At 38.9% G+C, this 22,227-nt stretch overlaps 1 protein-coding gene across 7 annotated transcripts; it reads left to right on the top strand.

Annotated features, from left to right (window-relative positions):
* Nucleotides 1-8,984: 8,984 nt before the first annotated feature.
* Nucleotides 8,985-20,540, top strand: SRSF10 (serine and arginine rich splicing factor 10). Of its 7 annotated transcripts, XM_060205538.1 has the most exons (7): nucleotides 8,991-9,171; nucleotides 10,838-10,944; nucleotides 14,541-14,642; nucleotides 15,447-15,609; nucleotides 15,838-15,891; nucleotides 16,019-16,120; nucleotides 19,269-20,540. In XM_060205538.1, the coding sequence occupies exons 1-7, from the start codon at nucleotides 9,107-9,109 to the stop codon at nucleotides 19,327-19,329; spliced, it is 654 nt and encodes a 217-aa protein (XP_060061521.1). In that variant the 5' UTR covers nucleotides 8,991-9,106; the 3' UTR covers nucleotides 19,330-20,540. The 7 variants fall into 7 exon arrangements, with proteins under 7 accessions (XP_060061520.1, XP_060061519.1, XP_060061524.1 ...); XM_060205537.1 differs by lacking the exon at nucleotides 19,269-20,540 and having other exon boundaries at nucleotides 8,985-9,171; nucleotides 15,841-15,891; nucleotides 16,019-18,070; XM_060205536.1 differs by lacking the exon at nucleotides 19,269-20,540 and having other exon boundaries at nucleotides 8,988-9,171; nucleotides 16,019-18,070.
* Nucleotides 20,541-22,227: the final 1,687 nt, after the last annotated feature.

The raw sequence follows: 22,227 nt of genomic DNA, 5'->3' as shown, positions 1-22,227 counted from the left end.
CAGGCTAGGCCGGTTTGCTTTAAGTGCAACAATGAGGGTCATATCCAAAGAGAACGCAAAGCTAATTTCCTGCAGCCTAACTATAGATTAAATAAAAATGATAGATATTCAAAACCCCCATCTACTAAATGTCCATGCTGTAAAAAAGGCTTTCACTGGGCAATGCACTGTCCATCCAAGGCTTTTGCAGGAGATAATTCTCTGCCAGATTACAAAAAGCGGGGTCCTGGCCCTCCAGCCCGCAGAGCTATGAGGACTATTGGGTAAGTAATAGTCACTTACTACAGGCATGAATCTCAATAGATTGCTTAACTGTGTTACTTGTCTTTAACCTTCTAGTCTCTAGGAAAGTTTTGAGTATGAGATATTTAAATATGTATGTATTGACACAAGTTTATCCTAAAGCTGTTGTTGATCATGGTATGCTGTTATGTTTGGCTACTGTGCTCTAGTTAACCCCTCTAGTTCAAGCACATTCTAGAACCTAAGTGTTGAGCTCTAACTAAATGATTGGATATTTCTCTGGTATAGCATGAGTCATTGTTTCTTTATGCCTAGACTGGTGTGACTCCTCCCTTTATGGGTGTTTAACTCAGTATACATTTTTAATGTTGATTCTGAAAAATGGATGTTTCACACATCCCTCAGTTTGCTAAATTGAAATGTATTCCTATCCCTGTGGACACTGTTACAGGCGACACACAGAAAGCAACCCATGTTTGTGAACACTTTCGGCCTTTGCTGCTGAGGTGCTCCTTATTAGACTGACCATGACCACGCTAGATGAGTAATTGTGGAAGGCCATATGTACCCTTAAAGAGCTATTTCTCAGACATGAACAGAATACAAGGAGATTTATGTATTTTAAATTTTGTACTGCATAATTCTAATCAGATAGCTGGTAAGCATTACTTTTCTCCACAGAGCTATTTCTTCTCCAGCAGATGCCTTGTGATTTGTCTAGTCTTTATGACTGAAATAAAATTACTAACTTAAGGCATAGGGTATGTTCTAGTTTCTTATTCACAGGTCCTGCTTGGACCCATACTGGCAGATAGGCCCCTCTCATCTGTGGACTCCTCACAAGAGCATGAGTTAATGCTTGGATTGCAGCAGTCCAACACCCTGCAAATGCCACAATTGTCACCCAGGAGCTACTTGAACTTGGGGACACCTCCATAAGTCTCTGTTCTGAGTCTCCCTGAGTGATGGACTGTATCTGGGTTAGACACAGATACTAGACCACAGGTCTTCAGGCTAACAGGGCCTTACCTGATACCCAATTATTGTGCCCGCACTCTGGGGGTGAAGGCAGAGCTTGCAGGGGTAACCCTAGAATCACTGAAGATTTGCTTATTTCTCCTGTGCTCATACAGACTGTACATCTTGTCCATGTCTATAATCAAAAGTGGGGAATTGTGGTGATGCTATATGCTGACACAGTGGTGACGTCAGCTTTGGCAACAGAAGGCTGACAGAGTATGCAGTGATCTACGCAGGCGCATGGTGGACTGTAGGTGAATCCAGACTGCTGGTGTGCAAAGCATTGTGGGTAGGCTGAATAGACTAAAAGGACAGCCAGCCGGAACTCTGCAGTTCTTTGGCTGCAGCTTCTTCACCTGGTCAGATGCCTCTCAGCAGAGGTGCCCCAGGCATCCATCCACCATGTCTACTTCTCCTGGGAACGTGTGACTCTGCTAGCCGGTAAACTTTTAGACCCCTCTACAGCCATGAGCAACCTTTACCAGAGCTGATAATTGTTTATCTTATGGGACTAAACTTTGATAACCATATTCAAACTTTATAGACCTAGCGTACACTTAACCCTTGATGATAATTGCTTATTTTGCCTTTTACCTGTTTCACCCTAATAAACTGTGTATTGATTAAACCAGTTCCCAGCTCCCGCTGTGAATTCTTCTATATGTACCACAAGCAGCCCCAACCCTCATGCCTCTTTGTAAGTTAATTTACAACAGATAAATATAGATATAGATATCAGCCGGGTTGGGTGGTGGCACACCTGGTTAAGTGCACATATTACTATGCACAAGGACCTAGGTTCAAGTCGCCAGTCCCCACCTATAGGGGGAAAGTTTCACAAGTGGTGAAACCAGCAGCAGAGCTCCTTCTCTCTCTCCCTCTCCCTTTCCCCCTACCCTCTCCTTCTATACCTCCCCGTCATTTTTCTCTCTGTTCTGTCAAATAAAATAAAGTAAAAAGAAAAATCAGTGGCAGCAGGATAGCGGCACTCCCAATTGAGCACACAAGTTACCAAGCACAAGGACCTGGGTGAGCCCCACTCCCCACCTGCAGATGAAAAGCTTCATGAGTAATGAAGCAGATCTGGTATCTTATCTTTTTCTCTCTCCCTTTCCTCTCCTCCTCTCTCTTCCCTCTCAATTCCTCTCTATCCTACCAAATAAAATAGGGGGGAAAGGGGGGGAGGATGGTCTCTGAAGTGGAGGATTCATAATGCCAGCACTGAGCCCCAACTATAACCCTAGTGACAAGAAAATAAAAATTAGCAACTGAGGGCAGGGAAGTAGTGCGCCTGCTTTATCTCACACATGACAGTGCACAAGGATCTGGGTTCAAGTGCCTGGCGCCAACCTGCAGATGAAAGCTTCACAAGCAGTGAGACAGTGCTGTAGGTGTCTCTCTCCCTCTCCTCTTTCCCTCTCAACTTCTCTGGTCTCTATTCAAAATTTAAAAAAATAATAATTATCTGCTTTGGTACTATGTTCCTAAGTATTCTCAGCCACACTGGGCAATCATTGTGTGAATAAGTATTGTACTCCCAAAATTCCTTGATGTCCTTTCCTTTACCCCTCCCCAAATCAGATTTATAGGTGGGTAAACTGCCCAGCTCAAGCCCTAGCTAGCTGAAAGAACTCACTTTCTCAACATTTCCCAATATTAACTCTTTCAAGGACCTAGAAACTTAAAACATATAAGATGAAAGAGGGCATTTGATACATGAAGAAGCAAACCATTCCAGAGAGTAAACATATGTACCTTATCTGCTTTCATCATTTGTCAAAAGTATTATGAATAATGATGATTTCTAAGATACAGGGCAGGCATCATGGAAATCACCTGTGCAGGTGCATGGAGCAGACCTTGTGCTTATCTTAGTGCTCAGCTGTTGTCATTTTAATAATCTGTTGATGTGGATTTTTGTTGTTGTTTTGTTTTGTTTTTGCCTCCAGGATTATCGATGGGGCTTGGTGCTGGCACTACAGATCCACTGCTTCTGGTGGACAGTTTTTCCCCATTTTACTGGTTAGAACAGAGAGAAATTGAGAGAGAAGGGGGATAGAAAGGAAGAGAGATAGACACCTGCAGACCTGCTTCACTGCTTGTGAAGTTGTCCCCCCTTTGCAAGTGGGGAGCCATGGGCTCGAACCTGGATCCTTGCATAGGTCCTTGTGCTTAGTACTATGTGTACTTAACTGGATGCACCACTGCCCGGCCCCCGTCTGTTAAGTTTTTTTTTTTTAAGATTTTTTTAATTTCTTTTTTTATATTTATTTATTTTCCCTTTTGTTGCCCTTGCTGTTTAACATTGTTGTGGTTATTGATGTCGTTGTTGTTGGATAGGACAGTGAGAAATGGAGAGGGGAGGGGAAGACAGAAGGGGGAGAGAAAGATAGACACCTGCAGACCTGCTTCACCGCCTGTGAAGTGACTCCCCTGCAGGTGGGGAGCCGGGGGCTCGAACTGGGATCCTTATGCCAGTCCTTGCGCTTTGCCATCTGTTGAGTTTTTCATTTTACATCAGATGTGATAAAGTCATGAGCTTTGTCCAAATAACATTTATAGAAAATTTACTGTACATCAGATTCTAAGCTAAACTTTTTAACTGTATCAAAGGTGAGTGAGTATCTGTGGTAGCACCAGACTGGATATTTCTTCCATTCCTTAAGGTAAGTTAAGCCTTTAACTTGTGAGGAGGAAATGGAGAAACAATTGTTCCACAAGTTCTTCCTCTACAACATAGTTATTTTTTTTTAACTTTGGCATCACAAAACTTCAATTTATTTAGTTGTCTACTTGTCTATTTCCTATAGAAGCATAAACTCCATGTTTTTCTTTCCTTCTTTCTTATTTCCCTCTTCTTTCTTTTTTATGTGGGAGTGAACCCAGAGCCTCTTACATGAGCAATACCTCAAAGTGAACAACTTCTTTGGGCCAATTTTATCATTCTTTATCAGAGAGAGGAGAGAGAGACACCCCTGCACTGCTCTGACATTCATGAAATCACTGTTACCCATATCCTCTTCCCCACTCAATGTGGAGTTGAGATGCTCCCATGCCAGGCCTCCACCCCAAGTTAACCAGCCTAGAAAGGTACTTGCTCTACCAGGTGAGATATCTCCTGATCCCCACTAATTCATTGGTTTTCTTTAAATATTCATTTATTTATTTATTTATTCCCTTTTGTTGTCATTGTTGTAGTTATTATTGTTGTCGTTATTGATGTCGTCATTGTTGGATAGGACAGAGAGAAATGGAGAGAGGAGGGGAAGACAGAGAGAGGGAGAGAAAGACACCTGTCGAGCTGCTTCACTGCCTGTGAAGCGACTTTTCTGCAGGTGAGCAGCTGGGGGTTCGAACCAGGATCCTTAGGCTGGTCCTTGCACTTAACCTGCTGCGCTACTGCCTGACTCCATAATTCACTGTTTTTTATCACTATATTTCCACCGCCAAACACCATGTCTGGAACAAAATCAATAAATGTATTAATAAGCAAAGTGTCCAGAGTTTCTCAGAAAACAGGAATGTAGACAAACAGTAACTTGGGCAGAGGGTAGATAATAGTTATGCAAACAGACTTTTATGCCCGAGGCTCCAAAATCACAGGTTAAATCCTGCACCACCATAAGCCAGAGCTGAACGGTGCTCTGTTAAAAAAATTTTTTTAATTATATATGTACATATATAATTAAAATAAAATAAAATATATTTTTAAAAGAAAGAAAAGCAATAACTTTGCTGCAAAACACAACCGATCACCCATATCCATGTCAAAACATTTATTTGCTGTGGATGCTGACTGATACAAAATGAATACTCTTAAGACCTTTTATAAAGTGAAAGTAGATTTAATGAAATAGTATATGAGAGAATGGGTGGTGGCGCACCTGGTTGAGTGCACATGTTACAATGCTCAATCACTCAAGTTTGAGCCCCCGGTCCCCACATGCAGAGAGAAAGCTTTACAAGTGCTGAACACCTGTGCTGCAGGTGTCTCTCTGTCTCTCTCCTTCTCTATCACCCCCTTCCCTCTCGATTTCTGGCTGTCTCTATTCAATGTGAGCCCTTGCTATCTGCCTAGCAATACGCTACATGCCAGAGCATATTCTAATATGTGGTCCCTAATCTCCAAAAAAAAACTGAGTCTCATTGAACAGGAAATGTTCTCAAGGTGTGGTCTGGAAGGTGTCTCCAGGACTATTTCAGGGGAGTTTTTGTTAATGAGCATTATAAATTCCGTTTTCCTCTTCACATAGCTAACGAAATTCCAGGTACTAACCTCAAGAAAACTGGCAAATGTGCTGTGGGTCAGTCTGACCTCGATGTTATGGGAACCAGACAGACTCAAAGCCCCTGCATGGAGAGCTAGAACTTTTATTAGAACCTTATCTAAAGAATTTATGAAAGTAGCAGCCTGGGAAGTGGCACAACAGGTAATGTCTGACCTAGGAGCACGAGGTCCTGAGGTTGATCCCTGACATATGTGCCAGAGTAATGCTCTAGTTTCTTCTCTGTCTATCTCTCTCTCTCTCTCTTTCTCTCGTTAATAAAGAAATAATTTTTAAAAGAATTTATAAAACTTTCTTGTGAAATCCGGTCTTCACCACAACCTCTCCCCAGCCCATAATTCCCTACTTTAAAAAAAAATTATTTATTTATCTATTCCCTTTTGTTGCCCTTGTTGTTTTATTGTTGTAGTAATTATTATTGTTGTTATTGATGTCGTCGTTGTTGGATAGAACAGAGAGAAATGGATAAGGAGAAGACAGAGAGGGGGAGAGAAAGACAGACACCTGCAGACCTGCTTTACCACCTGTGAATCGACTCCCCAGCAGATGGTGAGCCGGGGGCTCAAACCGGGATCCTTACGCCGGTCCTTGTGCTTTGTGCCACCTGCGCTTAACCCACTGCGCTACCGCCCGACTCCCAATTCCCTACTTCTTACCTTTAATCCTCACCCCCCCAAACTGCTTGACATGTAAATTTTTTTTTTTTTTAGCTTTATTTTGTTTGTTGAGATATTAGTCTGACATCTTCTCAGGTTTTGCTAGAAACTTTACTAAAGATTGCTTTTGGGTGGGGGTAGATAGATAATGGCTATGCAAAGAAACCGTCATGCCAGAGTAGAGCACCAAAGTAAAAACCCTGTGGTGAGGAGGAGAGTGGACATTCGGCTTGGGGTGGGGGAGGGGGAGGAGATACAGTCTTTTGGTGGTGGGAATGGTGTCTATGTACACTCCTATTAAATTGTAGTCATATAAACCACTATTTAATTAATATGAGAGAGGAAAATTTTATTGCATGTCTCGAACTTTTAAAAACACAGACTGAATCTTTGATATGTTGACTCTCTCAAAAGCCTAGACCAGGAAGAAAAGAAGCAACCAGTGGCACAGCTATATACAAGATGTTGGGTATTGTACAGCAAATCCTAACAAAGGGACTCTACAAAGTTAACACAATTACCAAATAATGTGATGATAACAATAACTATCCATTGTCTTCTTGAACCCTAAGACAGCAGGAACCTCACATTTCCACTATAGAGCCTATATTTTCCCCAGTCCTGGAATCTTAGGGTGGGGTGCACTTTCCTGCATGCTTCTCTCAATTCATATCAAATAATATTGCATCCGCTGATCACAACCTAATCAACGCAACAAGTGCCACCTCAGCATGCTTCACTTCAGACTCTGTTCAGAGACTTCAGGTGTGGAATGACAACCCTTCAGCTTCATTACTTGGGTGAGACCTTTCCTTTCATAGGATTCTCTAGTTCCATTCCAGGTGGTTCACTTCCTAACAAAGTCCCAAAACCTAGATATAGACCAGGTCCCCTGAGATAGAGCATATGTTCACACGTATCCATAAACTAAGGCAAAATATATACCTGAAAGCAAAAGTACACAATAGTCTGCAGTGAGTACCCTCCACACTTCATCTGCACTATTCCAGTCCATAATTGTTCAACAATTTGTTTGGTTTTGTATGTTAACTCTCTTTTCAGCCACCAGGTTCCAGATGCCAGCAGGATGCCAACCAGACTTCCCTGGACAGACGACCCCACCAGTGTGTCCTGGAGCTCTGCTTCCTCAGAGACCCACCCTATTAGGGAAAGAGAGAGGCAGGCTGGGAGCATGTATTGACCAGTCAATGCCCATGTTCATCAGGGAAGCAATTACAGAAGCCAGACCTTCCACCTTCTGCAACCCACAATGACCTTGGGTCCATACTCCCAGAGGGATAAAGAATAGGAAAGCTACCAGGGGAGGTGATGGGCTATAGAGATCTGGTGGTGGGAAATGTGTGGAATTGTACCCCTCCCATCCTATGGTTTTGTTAATGTCTCCTTTTTAAAATAAATAAAAAGAAAGAACGAAAGAAAGAAAGAAAGAAAGAGAAAAAGAAAGAAAGAAAGAAACTTTCATGCCTGAGGCTCCGAAGTCCCAGGTTCAATCCCCCATACCACCATAAGCCAAAGCTGAGCAGTGCTCTGGTGTTTCCCACTGTGTCTTTCTCTCTCTGCATCTCTCTAAAAAATATAAATAAATAAAATACAAGAGAAAAATTGCTTTTAACCTTTTTAAGCTCTTGGTTAATTGGCCCTTAGAGCTGAGAGCACCAAATCTCCTTTTGGTGACATTTCTACAGTCAAAATTCTGTTAAATGTTGTTTGCCTTTCTCATGTTCACTCAATCTTTCACGAAGGTAGAGGTGAAATTTCCAGAAGTCACCTAATATGTATGCAATGAATGGTAGTGGAATACTTGCTTGTGTTATTGTGTCTTAATTTTTTTTTTCATTCTAAGTTCTAAGTGGAAATCAATAGCTACAACCTACATTAACAAAGGTAAGTGGTCCGGGAGGTGGTGCAGTGGATAAAGCATTGGACTCTGAAACGTGAGGTCCTGAGTTCAACCCCCGGCAGCACATGTACCAGAGCGATGTCTGATTCTTTCTCTCTCTCCTCCTGTTCCTCTCATTAGTAAATGAAATCTTTTTAAAAAAATAAATAAATAAAATACATTAACAAAGATAGTGGAGAGTGGGGTCTCCCATAATGTGTAAAAAACCAAAGGAGTTCTGAGATCAGAGTATACAGGAATGAAGCATACCTAGGAGGCCTTTCGCAACAAATACACTGTAGATAACAACAGGTACTGAGATTTGAAGTTTGTGTTGCAACCATAAAGTTAGGACTAGCCTATAATCGGAGGTAACACCGTAGATGAGTGTGCGAGGGGATGGCACTGGGACAAAGGCACCCAGGGAGTGTCTCTGCAGTGTGCAGAAGGCACTGGGGGGGACGGGGGCACCTCTCTGCAAGGACACACATCCAGTTCATACTCAATTAAAGAGACTAAATTCTTCCCCTGTTGCTGAGCGATCTAATAACAAAGGGCAGGGCATAACTTGAACGAGAAATCATACTAATTGTTGTACAGTTTGGCATAGCGTCTGCCGCCGGCCTCCTAACTTGAGGGGGGAGGGAAAAAAAGGAAAACGCAATACTTAAAAAAGAAAGGAAAAAAAGGCGGGAAAGTAGAGCACTAAAGAAAGAGCTTGGGGGAGGGGGAGCGCTAGAAGCCAATGAATGAGACCGAGGTTCCAGCACGTACAGCCACCTGCTACCTGCGCAGGCGCGAGCCGAGTAATCTCGCGGGAAAGTACCGTTGTCCGCTCAGATTTAGGGCCCTGGGAAGGGCGGGTGGAGGCGGGAGTGAAGTCTCGCGAGAAGAGGCATTTGCCTCAGCGGAGCCCTCTGGCTGTGTGTGTCTCAGGTTCCGCCGCCGGAGCCGCGGTCGGTTTGCTGGTCCCGTTAGTGTCGTGAGGCTCACGCCCCGCCATGTCCCGCTACCTGCGCCCCCCTAACACGTCTCTGTTCGTAAGGAACGTGGCGGACGACACCAGGTATGCACAGGGGAGGGGCCGCCTTCACCTGGCGGGAAGGCCGCCGGCGCTCAGAGAGGACCCGAGCGGCGACCATAGTGCGTTGGGCCGGGGGAGGGGAAGGGGCGAAGATGGCGGGGCCCGTGCCGGCCTTGGGGCCCGAGCTAGGCCGCGCCGCCGGCCCAACCGCTGCGCGGGAAGTAGAGCTGCGCCCCGGCCTGGGCCACGATGGGCCGCGTGGCGTGTCTGCGGGTCCCCTCCCCTCGCTGTGCGGCCCCCAGCGCCCGGCCGCCTCGGCCCGCGCGGTGCGGAGCATCCGCTCCCCGGCGAACACCCGATGTCAAGTTCACCGGGTGTTCGGCCCGGAGGGTTTCTCTTTTGTTTTTTGGGGGGTGGGGGGTTTTGTTCTTTAACATTGGGACAAATAACGGGACCGGAGGACATGGCTTCTTTTTTTTATTTATTCTCTTTTGTTGCCCTTGTTTTACTGTTGTAGTTTTGTTGTTGTTGATGTTGGATAGGACAGAGAGAAATGGAGAGAGGAGGGGAAGACGGGGAGAGAAAGATAGACCTGCTTCACCGCCTGTGAAGCGACTCCCCTGCAGATGGGGGTCGGGGGTTCGAACCGGATCCTTACACCGGCCCTTGCGCCTTACACCACGTGCGCTTAACCCGCTGCGCTACCACCCGACTCCCAAGCGTTGGAGAGGCTTGGAGAAAGAGACTCGAGATTTGGGGTGTGGAATTCTTGCAGTAAGACGGTGCGAGGTAGTTTGCGTCTCGGGAGTCCTGCTCACCCTCTGCATTCAGGGTATAGGGAGCAGCTGCCTTTATGGACGTGGCTGCTGGCTGAAATGCATCGATCCAGACCGCGCTTTTGTTCTCACCGATTCCCTTAATTGCATCAAACTGACTTTTTGGGGAAGGGGGCGGGGGAGAAGTCTTAACCCAAGATGAGATTTGTGTTTCACAAGTTAGGTTATTTAAGGATTCAGGTTGTATGGGTTTCTTTTTCTGATCTTGAATACAATTTATTGCGGGCCGGTGAAACAGCTCACTTGGATAATCTGCTGACTTGCCATGTGAGCGGCCCGGGTTCAGGCCTGGACCATTGGAAGGAGGTTTCCTGTTTCTCTCACTCTTTCTGTCTAGATCTGTTTGTATGTATACACATACTTGATGCTACTATTCGGGTGAAATGAAGGTAGCTTAATGAACTAGGGCCAGCTTTCCTTGTGTTAATGAAAAACGTGATACTTTACTGCAAATTTTGATTATTTCCCAAAATCTGGGATCCTACCTTTCTTTTATCCAAAAAAAAAAAAAAAAGCATTGAGGGGCCGGGTGGTGAGTCACCCGGTAGAGCGCACATATGACGGTGCACAAGGTCCGGGGTTCAAGCCCCGGTTCCCACCTGCAAGGGTGGGGAGAGGGGGCTGCAGGTGTCTGTCTCTCCCCCTTCCCTCTCAATTTGTCTATATCCAAAATAAAAATAAAATATTTTTAAAGCTACAGTGTACACTTTTTATATGCCCTTAAAAGTTAGCTGTGAGTATTGAGATTAGGAAAGTTGATCTCTTACAAGTTACCCTAGGGGTACAGCACAGTCCCTTTTAACTAATTGAAAGTTAAAAGCAAACTCTTAAGAGAAAATATACAAATCTGAGGTCTTTTCGTGATGTTGTAGGTCTGAAGATCTTCGACGGGAATTTGGTCGTTATGGACCTATAGTTGATGTGTATGTTCCACTTGATTTCTACACTCGTCGTCCAAGAGGATTTGCTTACGTTCAATATCCTTTCTTCAGATGGCTGATTAGTGAGGGGTATTGAAGTTTGAAATTCAAGTTTATGTAAGAGGTAACATCTAAAAAGTAGTTTGTTTGTTTTTGTCCTCTAATGAATGTCTATGTCTTCACATTTTTGAAAACAAATTGTGACTTACACAATACTCTTAATATTTCTTAAAGTTAATCCAAAAAATGGTAAAATATTTGAATTTCTGTCCATGCTACTGAAACTCAAATCAATGATTATACTGTGTGATGTAAATTTGAATACAGTGGTTACTAGCACCTTTAAGTCAAATTAAAAATTAATGTGTTCTTGTGTTTAGCAATTAAAGTTTTTATTCTTGTTTTGTTAATATGAATCACTTGATCAAAAACAAAATGTTTAACAATGAGGTAAACTTCTTTAATATTGTCCCCTAATTTGCTGTCCTCTGTTGTTACCTCAGAGAATGTAAAGCTGTACAGTTATGGCGACCCCAAAGAGAAAGCATGAAAGAACCTTTAGAGTAGAGTTCAACACTTAAGGCAAGTAGACAAGCCAAAGACCTCTTAAGGATCAGGCTTGAAGAGAAGGGAGAGTTTGGGAAAAGAAAAAAATAAAGAAAAGCTGGAAGAAGGACAAGCCTAATGGGAGACAAAGCCTCGCTTTACCTACAAAAGGGGGAAAAGGTTGTTTTTCAAAGTTAAAGATAAAGCCATCTGTCATATTTGGCCAAGCATCTCATGACAAGTCCTTCTGACAAGCACTTAAAGAGTTAAAGGTCAAGATGAAGTTGAATGATGGCCAAGATTAAAGGAGTCATACCTGATGTATCCTACAGAATAACTATTTTCTTTCTTTCTTTTTTTTTTATGTTTTCTAAGCAGTTAATTTTCAAAATTACTCTGGTTTAGTCTAGTGACAAAGCCTGTAACTTGATTTATATAGATCTTTGATGTTATGATTGTAGTCTTGTATAAATGCATTCTCTATTAGCTTGTCAAGTTAAAGTGTACCAGGATATAATGTTGTTAAGCTTAAACTTGGCATAGTGCTATTTTGGATAAGTTGGTCAGATGCCATAGGAAAGCAGGCAGTGCTCTCTGAAATAGTGAAATTTGAGGTTAAGTTGACTCCTGAGAATTGAATTTAAAAGGGAGACAGGGAATTCCACCAAAATAGTTCTGGTGGTTTATAAGGTAGTATCCACTAGAGGTACTACATTTTTAAAGTGACTGCTTAGAACACAATACTTCTTTCTGAAATTTAGCTTTGAAGCCTGCTTCCTTGCACTGTTTTATCTCATGATCAGCAGCTTTTAATAGATTGCAGAAGGCCTTGACTATTAATGGGTAATCGTTATTTGTGGAAAATTACTTCCTGACCCAGAGTTTCAGGTGGCTTTACTGCCTTTATTATTATTATTATTTTGTTACCTTTATTTGATAGGGACAGCCAGAAATCAGGAGGGAAAGGGGTGATACAGAGAGACAGAGACACCTTCAATCATGCTGTGCTTCATGAAACTTTTTCCTCCTGCGGGTGGGGATCAGGGGCTTGAACCAGGGTCCTTGCACACTAATGCGTGTGCTCAACCAGGTGCACCACTGGCTGGCCCACTTCCCTTCACTGAAATAGTTTTCCTTTGATAACATGGTTTTGAATTGTGGGCCTGAAACTAGGAAATTTTCTTATTGTATATACTTTGTTTCATGTGTCTTGGAACCTAGCATAGTCCTAGTGAGATTTAGGTAAAAGCCAAAAAACTGCTTTCTGCAGAGCCAGTGATTAGCTATCTATAGTGGGAATTGGTTGCAGAGTTCTGCTACAAAAGTTAGAGCTGTATCTAGATTGAATTGAGGTTTGTTTTTTGGTTTTTTTTTTGGTTTTTTTTTTTTTTTTTTTAGTAATACATTCTGGCTTGCATTGTTATTCTGATTTTACCTGCCTTTGGGGGGAACCAAGATAGTAGTAGTTTATCCTACAAGTTTGTGGCACTTTAATTAAAAGAGAGTTGTCATCCAGAGAATCTAAAAGAATATTTTATATGTATGTATAAGGATGTATTATATGCATGTAGTAACTATTTTGTTGATCTTAAAATAGTTAAAAAGAACTGGATATGAGTATTCTGGGAAGGTCCTGAATACAAATTTCTCCATAGACTGATATCAGAGTGGCACTCAGCTGCTCTTACTGCAATTTTCTCACTGACCTAGTTAAACCTCTTAAAAGGTATAATAGAACTTTGCCTTAGTTCGTCTAGTTCAGGATTTTTTCCTTATATAGAGTAGCCTAGAGAATGTTATGTTCTTAATCTAAAAGTTTTTTTATTGTATTAGAGTAATAAAGTATACACTTACTTATTTTAGAGCTTAGCTACATTAACATTGAGTTATAGTACTCAGAGTTCTAAACTCAAAGATTTTATCTTTTCATGTGACAAACTTCCTGACTTGGGACTTGGGGAACCATCTCTGGGACAGAATAATATTCTCCTAGTATGTTTTCTCTTAGTCATTCCTGGTGATGTATTTTATATATTGGTTGTAACCAGAGCACTTTTCAGCTCTGGCTTATGATGGTGCTGGGCATTGAGCCTGGGACTTTTGGTTCTTAGGTGTGAAAGTCTTTTTTGTATAACCATTATACTATTTCCCCAGCTCCAAATATGTGCTTTACCTCTGCTAGTATGGTAGCTTAAGAAATTTGAACAGAATGACTTTGGAAAGTGAAGTTTTCTTGTGTTATTGCTGCTGTTGAGTGGAAAGGACAAGAGTGTTATCCTCTCATCAAAAAAGGCACCAACTTTTCTTGCTTTCAACTAATCTGGCCTTAAGATTCTGAGGTTGGCTGTCCCAAACCCACCATGTTGCAAGGAGCCATACATATATTTAGTGTCACAGGGCATTCTAGTCCAGAAATCTTTAGAAATTATCTGTTATTTTGTAACAGCATGCTTTTATAGCCTGTGCATGGGTATAATATGCTTTAGTATGGTAGTGTATAGCTTGATTTGGTCTTGAACAAATGATTAACATACTGGTCTTCCATGTGTAATATAAGGAAGACTGCTACATGAAGTAAGGGCTTTCTAAGCAAAGGTAATTTTGAGGTTAATTTAAGCTTTCATCTATTGTAAGGTAAAGTATATTAATGCTTGCTTACACAAGAACTGTTGGTGTTTTTATTTTCGTTTGGAACAATTATGAAAAAGCAGTTTTGGTCTTGAGAAATTTTTGGGTTTACAAATAACAGAATTGATATTGATTTTACTTTTTGTCTTGTTTTGTAAAGTTGATTCTTAAAATGGGAGGTTTTTTTTTATAGTATTGGTAGTTCAGCAAAAACATTTCATAACTTTATAGAAAGAATTCACGTGTGTTTTCATGTGTGCCTTAGACAATCACAAGTGCTTTAATTATGTGAAATGTTTATAGTTGAATGAACCAAACTAGTAGGTGGGTTGTAGTTTTGTCTTTTTGTTTGTTTGGTTTTGGTTTTTTTGTTTGGTTTTGATCCATACTGAAAGACTGGGTTATTCTAGATTTGCCAGCTGAACTTTCACTTGTTATCAAAGTTTACAAAATTTCCCAAGCCCCTTAACATTTAGCACATTTGAGGATGTTCGTGATGCTGAAGATGCTTTACATAATTTGGACAGAAAATGGATTTGTGGACGCCAAATTGAAATACAGTTCGCACAGGGAGATCGAAAGAGTAAGTACCTTTATGCCTAGTGTATATATAATTTTTTTTCCCTTTTGTTTGTAACATGTTAGCTGCATGTTGAGATACACATACTGGCTTCAACGTCACCTGTCCTCAACCATTATGTTACTCTGGGCAAGATACTTAAAGTTAACTAAAATAGATAACACTTGATAAGCCACATGCACTATAAGAAGAACTATGTCATCTGGCCTCCAGAAAAGGAAATACTTGGGTAGACATGAGCTACCATTCTCTTAACTCTTGAATTGGTTGATGGGTTACTGGATATTCTGTTTTTGATACATACACACATAAAGTAGCTGCTTCATAGAATTTAATGCAGTAACAGATGAGTTAATTATAAATGGTGAGACTTTCTTTGTGGATTTTGTGTTTTGCCAACAGGGTTATCACTGTGCCTTGGTGTTCAGTGAATAGAGTGACTCCTGCTCCCAATAGCTTCCCCCCCCTTTTTTGTTTTGTTTTAGAAGGCGAGATAGACACCTATTAGGACTGTTTTACTATTTGTGAAACTTCCCACCTGCAGGTGGGGGCAGGAGGTTTGAACCTGGATCTTTAGATATGATAATGATAATGGGTGCACCACCACCTGGGCGCGCGCACGTTGGGGGAAATGGTTGTAGAACTATTGAGAGTATCATTTTTAACATAAAACAGTTTACCTCTTCCCTTAATTTTCAGTTAACTTTGATACATATTAGAGGTATAATGGAAAAGGGTAAGGAAGGTATACCTGTGATTTGAAGACTTTATTTAAGTCTTATTTTATTTATTTTATGTATTTAATAGCTCCAAATCAAATGAAAGCCAAGGAAGGGAGGAACGTGTACAGTTCTTCACGCTATGATGAATATGACAGATACAGACGTTCTAGAAGCCGAAGTTATGAAAGAAGAAGATCAAGAAGTCGGTCCTTTGATTACAACTATAGAAGATCTTATAGTCCTAGAAAGTAAGTGTTATGAGTAGCTCAGCACTTTTGTTGAAGATTTCTTGACTTTTTAAAATTTTTATATACCATTTTGTATATTTTTAATTACATATACTGTATTCCTCTTTTAGACTAAGACTATTTTAGTACTTTATAAAGTTTTATGATTCACTTTTTTATTAGAAACTTTTTTTAAAAACTTGGAAATAGACATTTGTCACTGTTTGCTTTTTCTGATGTGCTTTTTAGCAGTAGACCGACTGGAAGACCACGGCGTAGCAGAAGCCATTCCGACAATGATAGGTAAATAACTTTGATTTGAAAAAGTTTTTTTTTTCAATTTCAGAGTAAGCTTTTGCTCTAAAAATAACATTTGATTAATATAGAATCTAATTTTTACTCTAATTGTATCTTTCCTCTGTTTTAAAAGATTCAAACACCGAAATCGATCTTTTTCAAGATCTAAATCAAATTCAAGATCACGGTCCAAGTCCCAGCCCAAGAAAGAAATGAAGGCTAAATCACGTTCTAGGTCTGCATCTCATACCAAAACTAGAGGCACTTCTAAAACAGATTCCAAAACACATTATAAGTCTGGCTCAAGATATGAAAAGGAATCAAGGAAAAAAGAACCACCTAGATCCAAATCTCAGTCAAGATCACAGTCTAGGTCTAGGTCAAAATCTAGGTCAAGGTCTTGGACTAGTCCCAAGTCCAGTGGCCACTGATAATAGTATATAAACCATGATATTTTTAGGCATGTATCATTCATTTACTCATAGTTTGGTTTACTTAAATTATCAGGAATACAATGTTGCAATGATGCTTAAAAAACACTTGTCAGTTTTCCCTGTACCAGGCAATGGTTATATTTAAAATGATTTGCTGTTGAGAAGCCACTCTTAAGAGTCCAGTTTGTTTAATGTTATGGGCAGCTACCAATTTGTGGTGTCTCTGTATATTTTTGTAAAGATTCTCAATTTTTATGCTCGAAGTATTGGTGAAAAGATGTTGGTTGACCATAATTTGCAACATTGTCTTATTAAAGATAAACTTTCATATCCATATTTGGTAGAACTGTTAACGTAGAAATGTAGCTTGCTAAGTAATAAGATAGAATGATACAAAAGTGAAGCTGTAGCCACAGTACAACACTGACTGATCACACACACTTAGGTTCAGGGTGGACCTTTTTGTCTTGTCAAAATGTTTAGGCCCGTGATAATAGTTAACTTAAGATAGTGTGGAATAGTTCTTTTGTTAACCCCACTGTCTTGGAGGATGATGCCAGCTAGGTCAAGTAGCATTTTCAAGAAGATTGAGTTTTATACTGAAAATAGAATCTTCCCTCTCCCCCACTCCTTTTTAAATTTTTTTTTTATTTGTCTGTGTGTGTCTATGTGTGTGGAGATTTGCAACATAAACATCAGCAAAATTCACCTTAAAGTTTAAGCAGGTTGGTGATGACAAGAATAGTTTTATAGGGGGAAAGAATGCTCTTTAGTTACTCTAAATCTTAAGGAACTTTTTTTTTTTTTGCCATAATATTTTCAAAGGGCTGAATATTGATGCTTATAGCACTTGAGTGCATTTGTATCAACATTTGCCAGCCTCTTTCTGAAGGAGGTTTGTTCTTCATACCTCAGTTATTTTCATGAGGCAAGTTGAAAGACAACGCTCCCTTTCTAGGTGATCCTTTGGTGTCATGAAATTCTACATGATATGGGGGGATTTTTTTTTCCCCCAAGTAAATTAACATCACTGAGATTTTGATTTTGATATAGTACACCAGTACTTGACTGAAAATGAAAAAATAATACTCAACCAGTTACAATCTCTAGCATCTTTTACTGTCTTGTGGGCAGTAAAAGTTAACTTCACATGTCCAATCTCATTTCAAAATAAAAGCTAGCATCTTTAAATTTCTTAGATTGCTTGCTTGAAGATAAAAGGTGTTCTCCCCAATGTTGGGGAGAACAGTTGCTTTTAGAGAGTTACTCTTTTTCAGTTTTGGTTTTACTAATCTAGGCTTTACCTGTAAAGAACAAAGGGTGGGGTATGTTGGGTGTTGTTTTTTTTTTTTAATACTGTGTGGAATATGTTTAAAGGATTGGTTCTAGAACCTTTGTATATTTGATAGTATTTCTAACTTTCATTTCTTTACTGTTTGCAGTTAAACGTTGATGTTCTGCTATGCAATCATTTATTAATTTTTAGATTTTCCTGGATGTATAGTTTAAACAAAAAGTCTATTTAAAACTGTAGCAGTAGTTTACAGTTCTAGCAAAGAGGAAAGTTGTGGGATTAAACTTTGTATTTTCTTTCTTATAGAAGCTAAAAAGGTATTTTTATATGTTCTTTTTAACAAATATTGTGTACAACCTTTAAAACATCAATGTTTGGATCAAAACAAGACCCAGCTTATTTTCTGCTTGCTGTAAATTAAGCAAACATGCTATAATAAAAACAAAATGAAGGAAATAATGATTAACTGGAATTATTATAGTTTTTGAGTATGATTCTAAAATAACAATGGAAATAATCCTCTGTAGATTTAGGAGTATTTTTAAGCACTGTTGCAGTAGGTACATCTTTTAACTTTGGAATGCTAGAATTTGTCAGAAAGGTACATCATTTACATAGTACTTAATTAAAAACAACTGTGGTGTCAGGGTTGTTTCATGATTGCTTGTTAAGCTCTTTGAGTTAAATTAAGAGGTTGTTAATGTAAAAATATGTGGTAAAAGTAAAATTTGGGTAAGGTAGTTTTACATTTATATTTTTATTGAGTGAACCGGTAATATCTGCTCATCTATCCTAAACTAGATGCATTGGGTCCTTAATGACATGACTGAAAATACTTCGGCATTGAATTTTATTGGCCAGTTAGTATTAAGTGATAACCACTTTGAGGAACTAGGTTAAGTGTTGTCTTTTCTGACTACTTTATAGTAACAGCAGTCATGGCTTTTATTTATTGAGTATTTGTGATGTACCAGACATAGATCTAAAATCTTAACTCATTTACTCTTCACAAAAACATGAGAAAAATACTTTTATTTAACTTGTAGATTATTCTGAGGTACAAAAGAAAAGGCTGTTAAAGACCAAACTTGGGACCTAGATCTGGTCTTTAGTAATCTTAATTTCAGAAAAGTAGATGGAAGGAAGTAGCCCATTAAAATTGTTCTGTGTCTGCATAGAAATGTTTCTTAAAGTGATATAGTAGCTTTAAAAGAACTGTTTTGATTGAACCCATGATAGGATCCTATTGATATTTGATGTGGGGATCCTTACCTAGTGCTCAACTTTGGTTTGAGTTCCATATTTACTACAAATGTCTCTTTGTGTCTGGCACTGTACTCAGTAACTAGAGTAAGCCATATGAAGACTCAGGTGAAGACTGGAACTTGACCTCTTTTTACTTAAAACCATCTCTGCATTTTATTTTTTAAGGCCAAGTAAGCAAAATGAAAGATAAAGCTTCAGTAAGAAAGGCAAGGTGCTACATAGAGTATGAGCCGTTAAGTTAGAACCCAGGGACAGATCTGGGGACTATTATACTATTCTTGAGAATTTGACCCAGTAAGCTGCTACATCCAGTTCAACTAACAAAATCCTGTATACCACAGAGAAGAATAAAGAAAACCAAACTGACAAACATCCTTCTTTTATTTAAGACCAAACTGCAGCTGGAATACCCAGTACAGTTCTGCTTACTACACTTCAAGAAAGATCTGAGAAAGCGGAAAAAGAACCAAAGAAGGGCAGTTCAAGCGACCAAAGGGTGGGTGGAAGGTGCTGCAGTATGAATACTGTGCGAATATTTTGACTCTGGTCTGAAAAGATAAAAGAATGTTATCGAAACTACATGGAATAAATGAAGTCCCTTCAAGTTTGAAAGTAAGCATTTTAGGACAAATAAAAAGAAATTCAACGTTGTACTTGTGGAAACTAATCCCTAAATCTGAATAGGTTTATATTGATTCATAAACAGGTCATAAATTATTGCAAACTAGAATGTCTGACTATCAAGGAAGACAGCCATAGTATCTTTACAGTGCCTCTATTGGTCTGTCTCAAATCTAAATTGAGTGAAAAAAGGTATTATCCAGCATAAATTTCTTTTCTTGGTTATCTCTTAAAAGTTTTGCCTTTGTCTATTCCAGTGCCAGTGTTTTCTACTTAATGGTTTGCTTAGTTGGCATCTTGAGTTTACTTGTATGCCACATGCAGTTTACATCTTCCAGAAACATTTTCCCAGGCAAATTCCAGTTGTACTTGATGTCCAGATAAGAGCATACATAGGTCAGTCCATCTCTTCTACCACATCCTAGTCTATATATTCAGCAAACATTTACTGTGGGAAAAAATTGAAGTTGGGGAGAATAGGTAAAAAATTCAGTTACTCAGATGTCTACTAAGCACAATCTCTAGTGAATTGTTATACTGTGGCCTCACTGTTTTGAGGTGTATTGCAAATATCTTATACCATTTACATCCCAATTTAATTACTAAACTGCAGTATATAAATATGCTATCAAAGGAAGTAATTTTTATGATTATTTGCCATTTAAAAATAATCCAGTATTTCCATTATTTTGTTCATATCCCATTAGTACAGATGATGAAAATTTCGATTTGTTTTAATCTATAATTGGTTTATTGTGTAGTGACTGATATACTAGAGTTATATTAAGTTGTTAACTCTGCCTCAAACACATAGTAGAAAATAATCCCCAAAATAATTTTACATTAGATATAAAGAAAACTGGGTGCTATAATTATATTTTTGAGGCAGAGAGCTGTTATCCCATCCCAACTGATAACATAGTATGGTCTGTAATTGAGAAAATGTTCACCAAATTATCCTTTTTAGTGATTTACATGTACATTTTATAGGGGACATGTTCTGTGTATAGTGAATAAATAATTTTTATAGTATCACAAAATGTTCTGATTCCTTAGTTTGTTATTAGGATATGAAGTCCACTTACTATGTATTGGTTCCATCACATATTTGATTTTTGCCATATTTCTGCTATATAACTGAAACCTTCCTTATATTCTTCTGGATGAAACTATTTGTCTTCATAAAGATTTTGAAAATAGAACAGATATATACAAAGGAGATATGAAATGGGGGTGTTTTACCCACTTTACAAGATTTTAGTACCCAAATTCATAATAGTAAGCAACAGGTTCTTGATTAGAATCCATAATTTTTCATTTCTCAAATGGGAAATATTTTTAATTTTCAGAAGACATTAATATAATAATGAAATCTAGAGTTCACTTAGTAGACTTCATTATAAAAGGTATTTTGTTTGTAATTCTTCTGGATAAGAGGCTATGGTCTCATAGCTGTTTTGACTCCGATTTTTTTTAGCCTGACATTCCAAATTTCAATCTCATATATTACATTTTGAATGTTTATTTACAGAATCCAGATTTATATTCAGTGAGGAAGCAGTAATTTGAGACAGCACAGTAGTAGCTGAGAAATAATCTAATGGTGTTCTACTAGGTCTGTCAATGCTTTAAAAGCCCAAGAGTAAACTTTTATTGGTAAATGAGCTGATCAGCCTGTTGATCTTCAGTTATTGACATCTTCAAGATAGAGTTGTTGCTATGGAAAAGCTTCCTTCACCTGGGTTTTTCCCATCTCCAATGTTGGTTATGTTTACTGTATTATGTTTTCATGTATTCAAAAAGTTGTTCCACCATACATTAAAGATGGGATTTTTTTTAATCTGGAATAAAAAAAGAATGTGGACTCATTTTGTTAATTGACAGAGTAGTTTGTAAAGAACTAAAAGGCCTTTGTGTCTATCTTTTTGTAGATAACATCTCTGAATGTTGAAGAATAAAATAAAAAAAAAACTGGTCTAGAACCCAAAAAATCTTGGGTTGGCTTTAATTTTTTTTGGAATGTAGTTTTGCTTTACAGTTTGTGACAGATTTAGGCTTTCATTTGTGTTAAGCATTTTGAGAAATGTGCCCTGTCCCTTATTTACAAAATAATTGCCACTAAGAAATGGAGAATTTTTTAATGCTAGAATTTTTTCTAAGCCTTTTTTTTTTTTTTTTAATAGCTTTCCCAACCATCTTTGAGGAAGAACAGATCTCAGTGGAATTTAAAGATAGGTTATGAACTCTGGTCTCTTACTGCTACCAAAAAGAAATTGTTTCAGCCCTTACAGGGTTTTTTATTTATTATGGGGAGGGAAGTTTCTTATTAAATACAATGATTTGGGAAAGTTCTCTCACTGTAGACTGACCACTTTATGTAAAGTTCTTTTCTACTTCATAATCCTGCTTTATGAACATGTACTACTTGAGTTCCAAACTGAAAGTCTTGTAAATGCAACGTTCAATATTTAAGATCAGAATCTAATGGGCACCTAATTGAACTTTTTACAGTAGTCCACCTTTGCTTTCTAGTTTGATTTACTTGTCAGTACTTTGAGACCATTCATAAAACTTAGAATTGTCAGAGTTCATCATTAATCATTTAATCTGTGCCTAATTTATACTCTGAACTATATATATCACAAGTGTGTATAGAGCAATAGTCACAGTATGATGAACTTTTTTCTAAGTGTTTTTCCTACAAATAAGTTCCAATGCACCTAAAAA

The sequence above is a fragment of the Erinaceus europaeus genome, chromosome 13, assembly GCF_950295315.1.
Source record: "Erinaceus europaeus chromosome 13, mEriEur2.1, whole genome shotgun sequence".
Lineage (NCBI taxonomy): Eukaryota > Metazoa > Chordata > Mammalia > Eulipotyphla > Erinaceidae > Erinaceus > Erinaceus europaeus.
The sequence above is the reverse complement of the archived record's forward strand: the minus strand, read 5'-3'. Positions and strand labels throughout refer to the sequence as shown.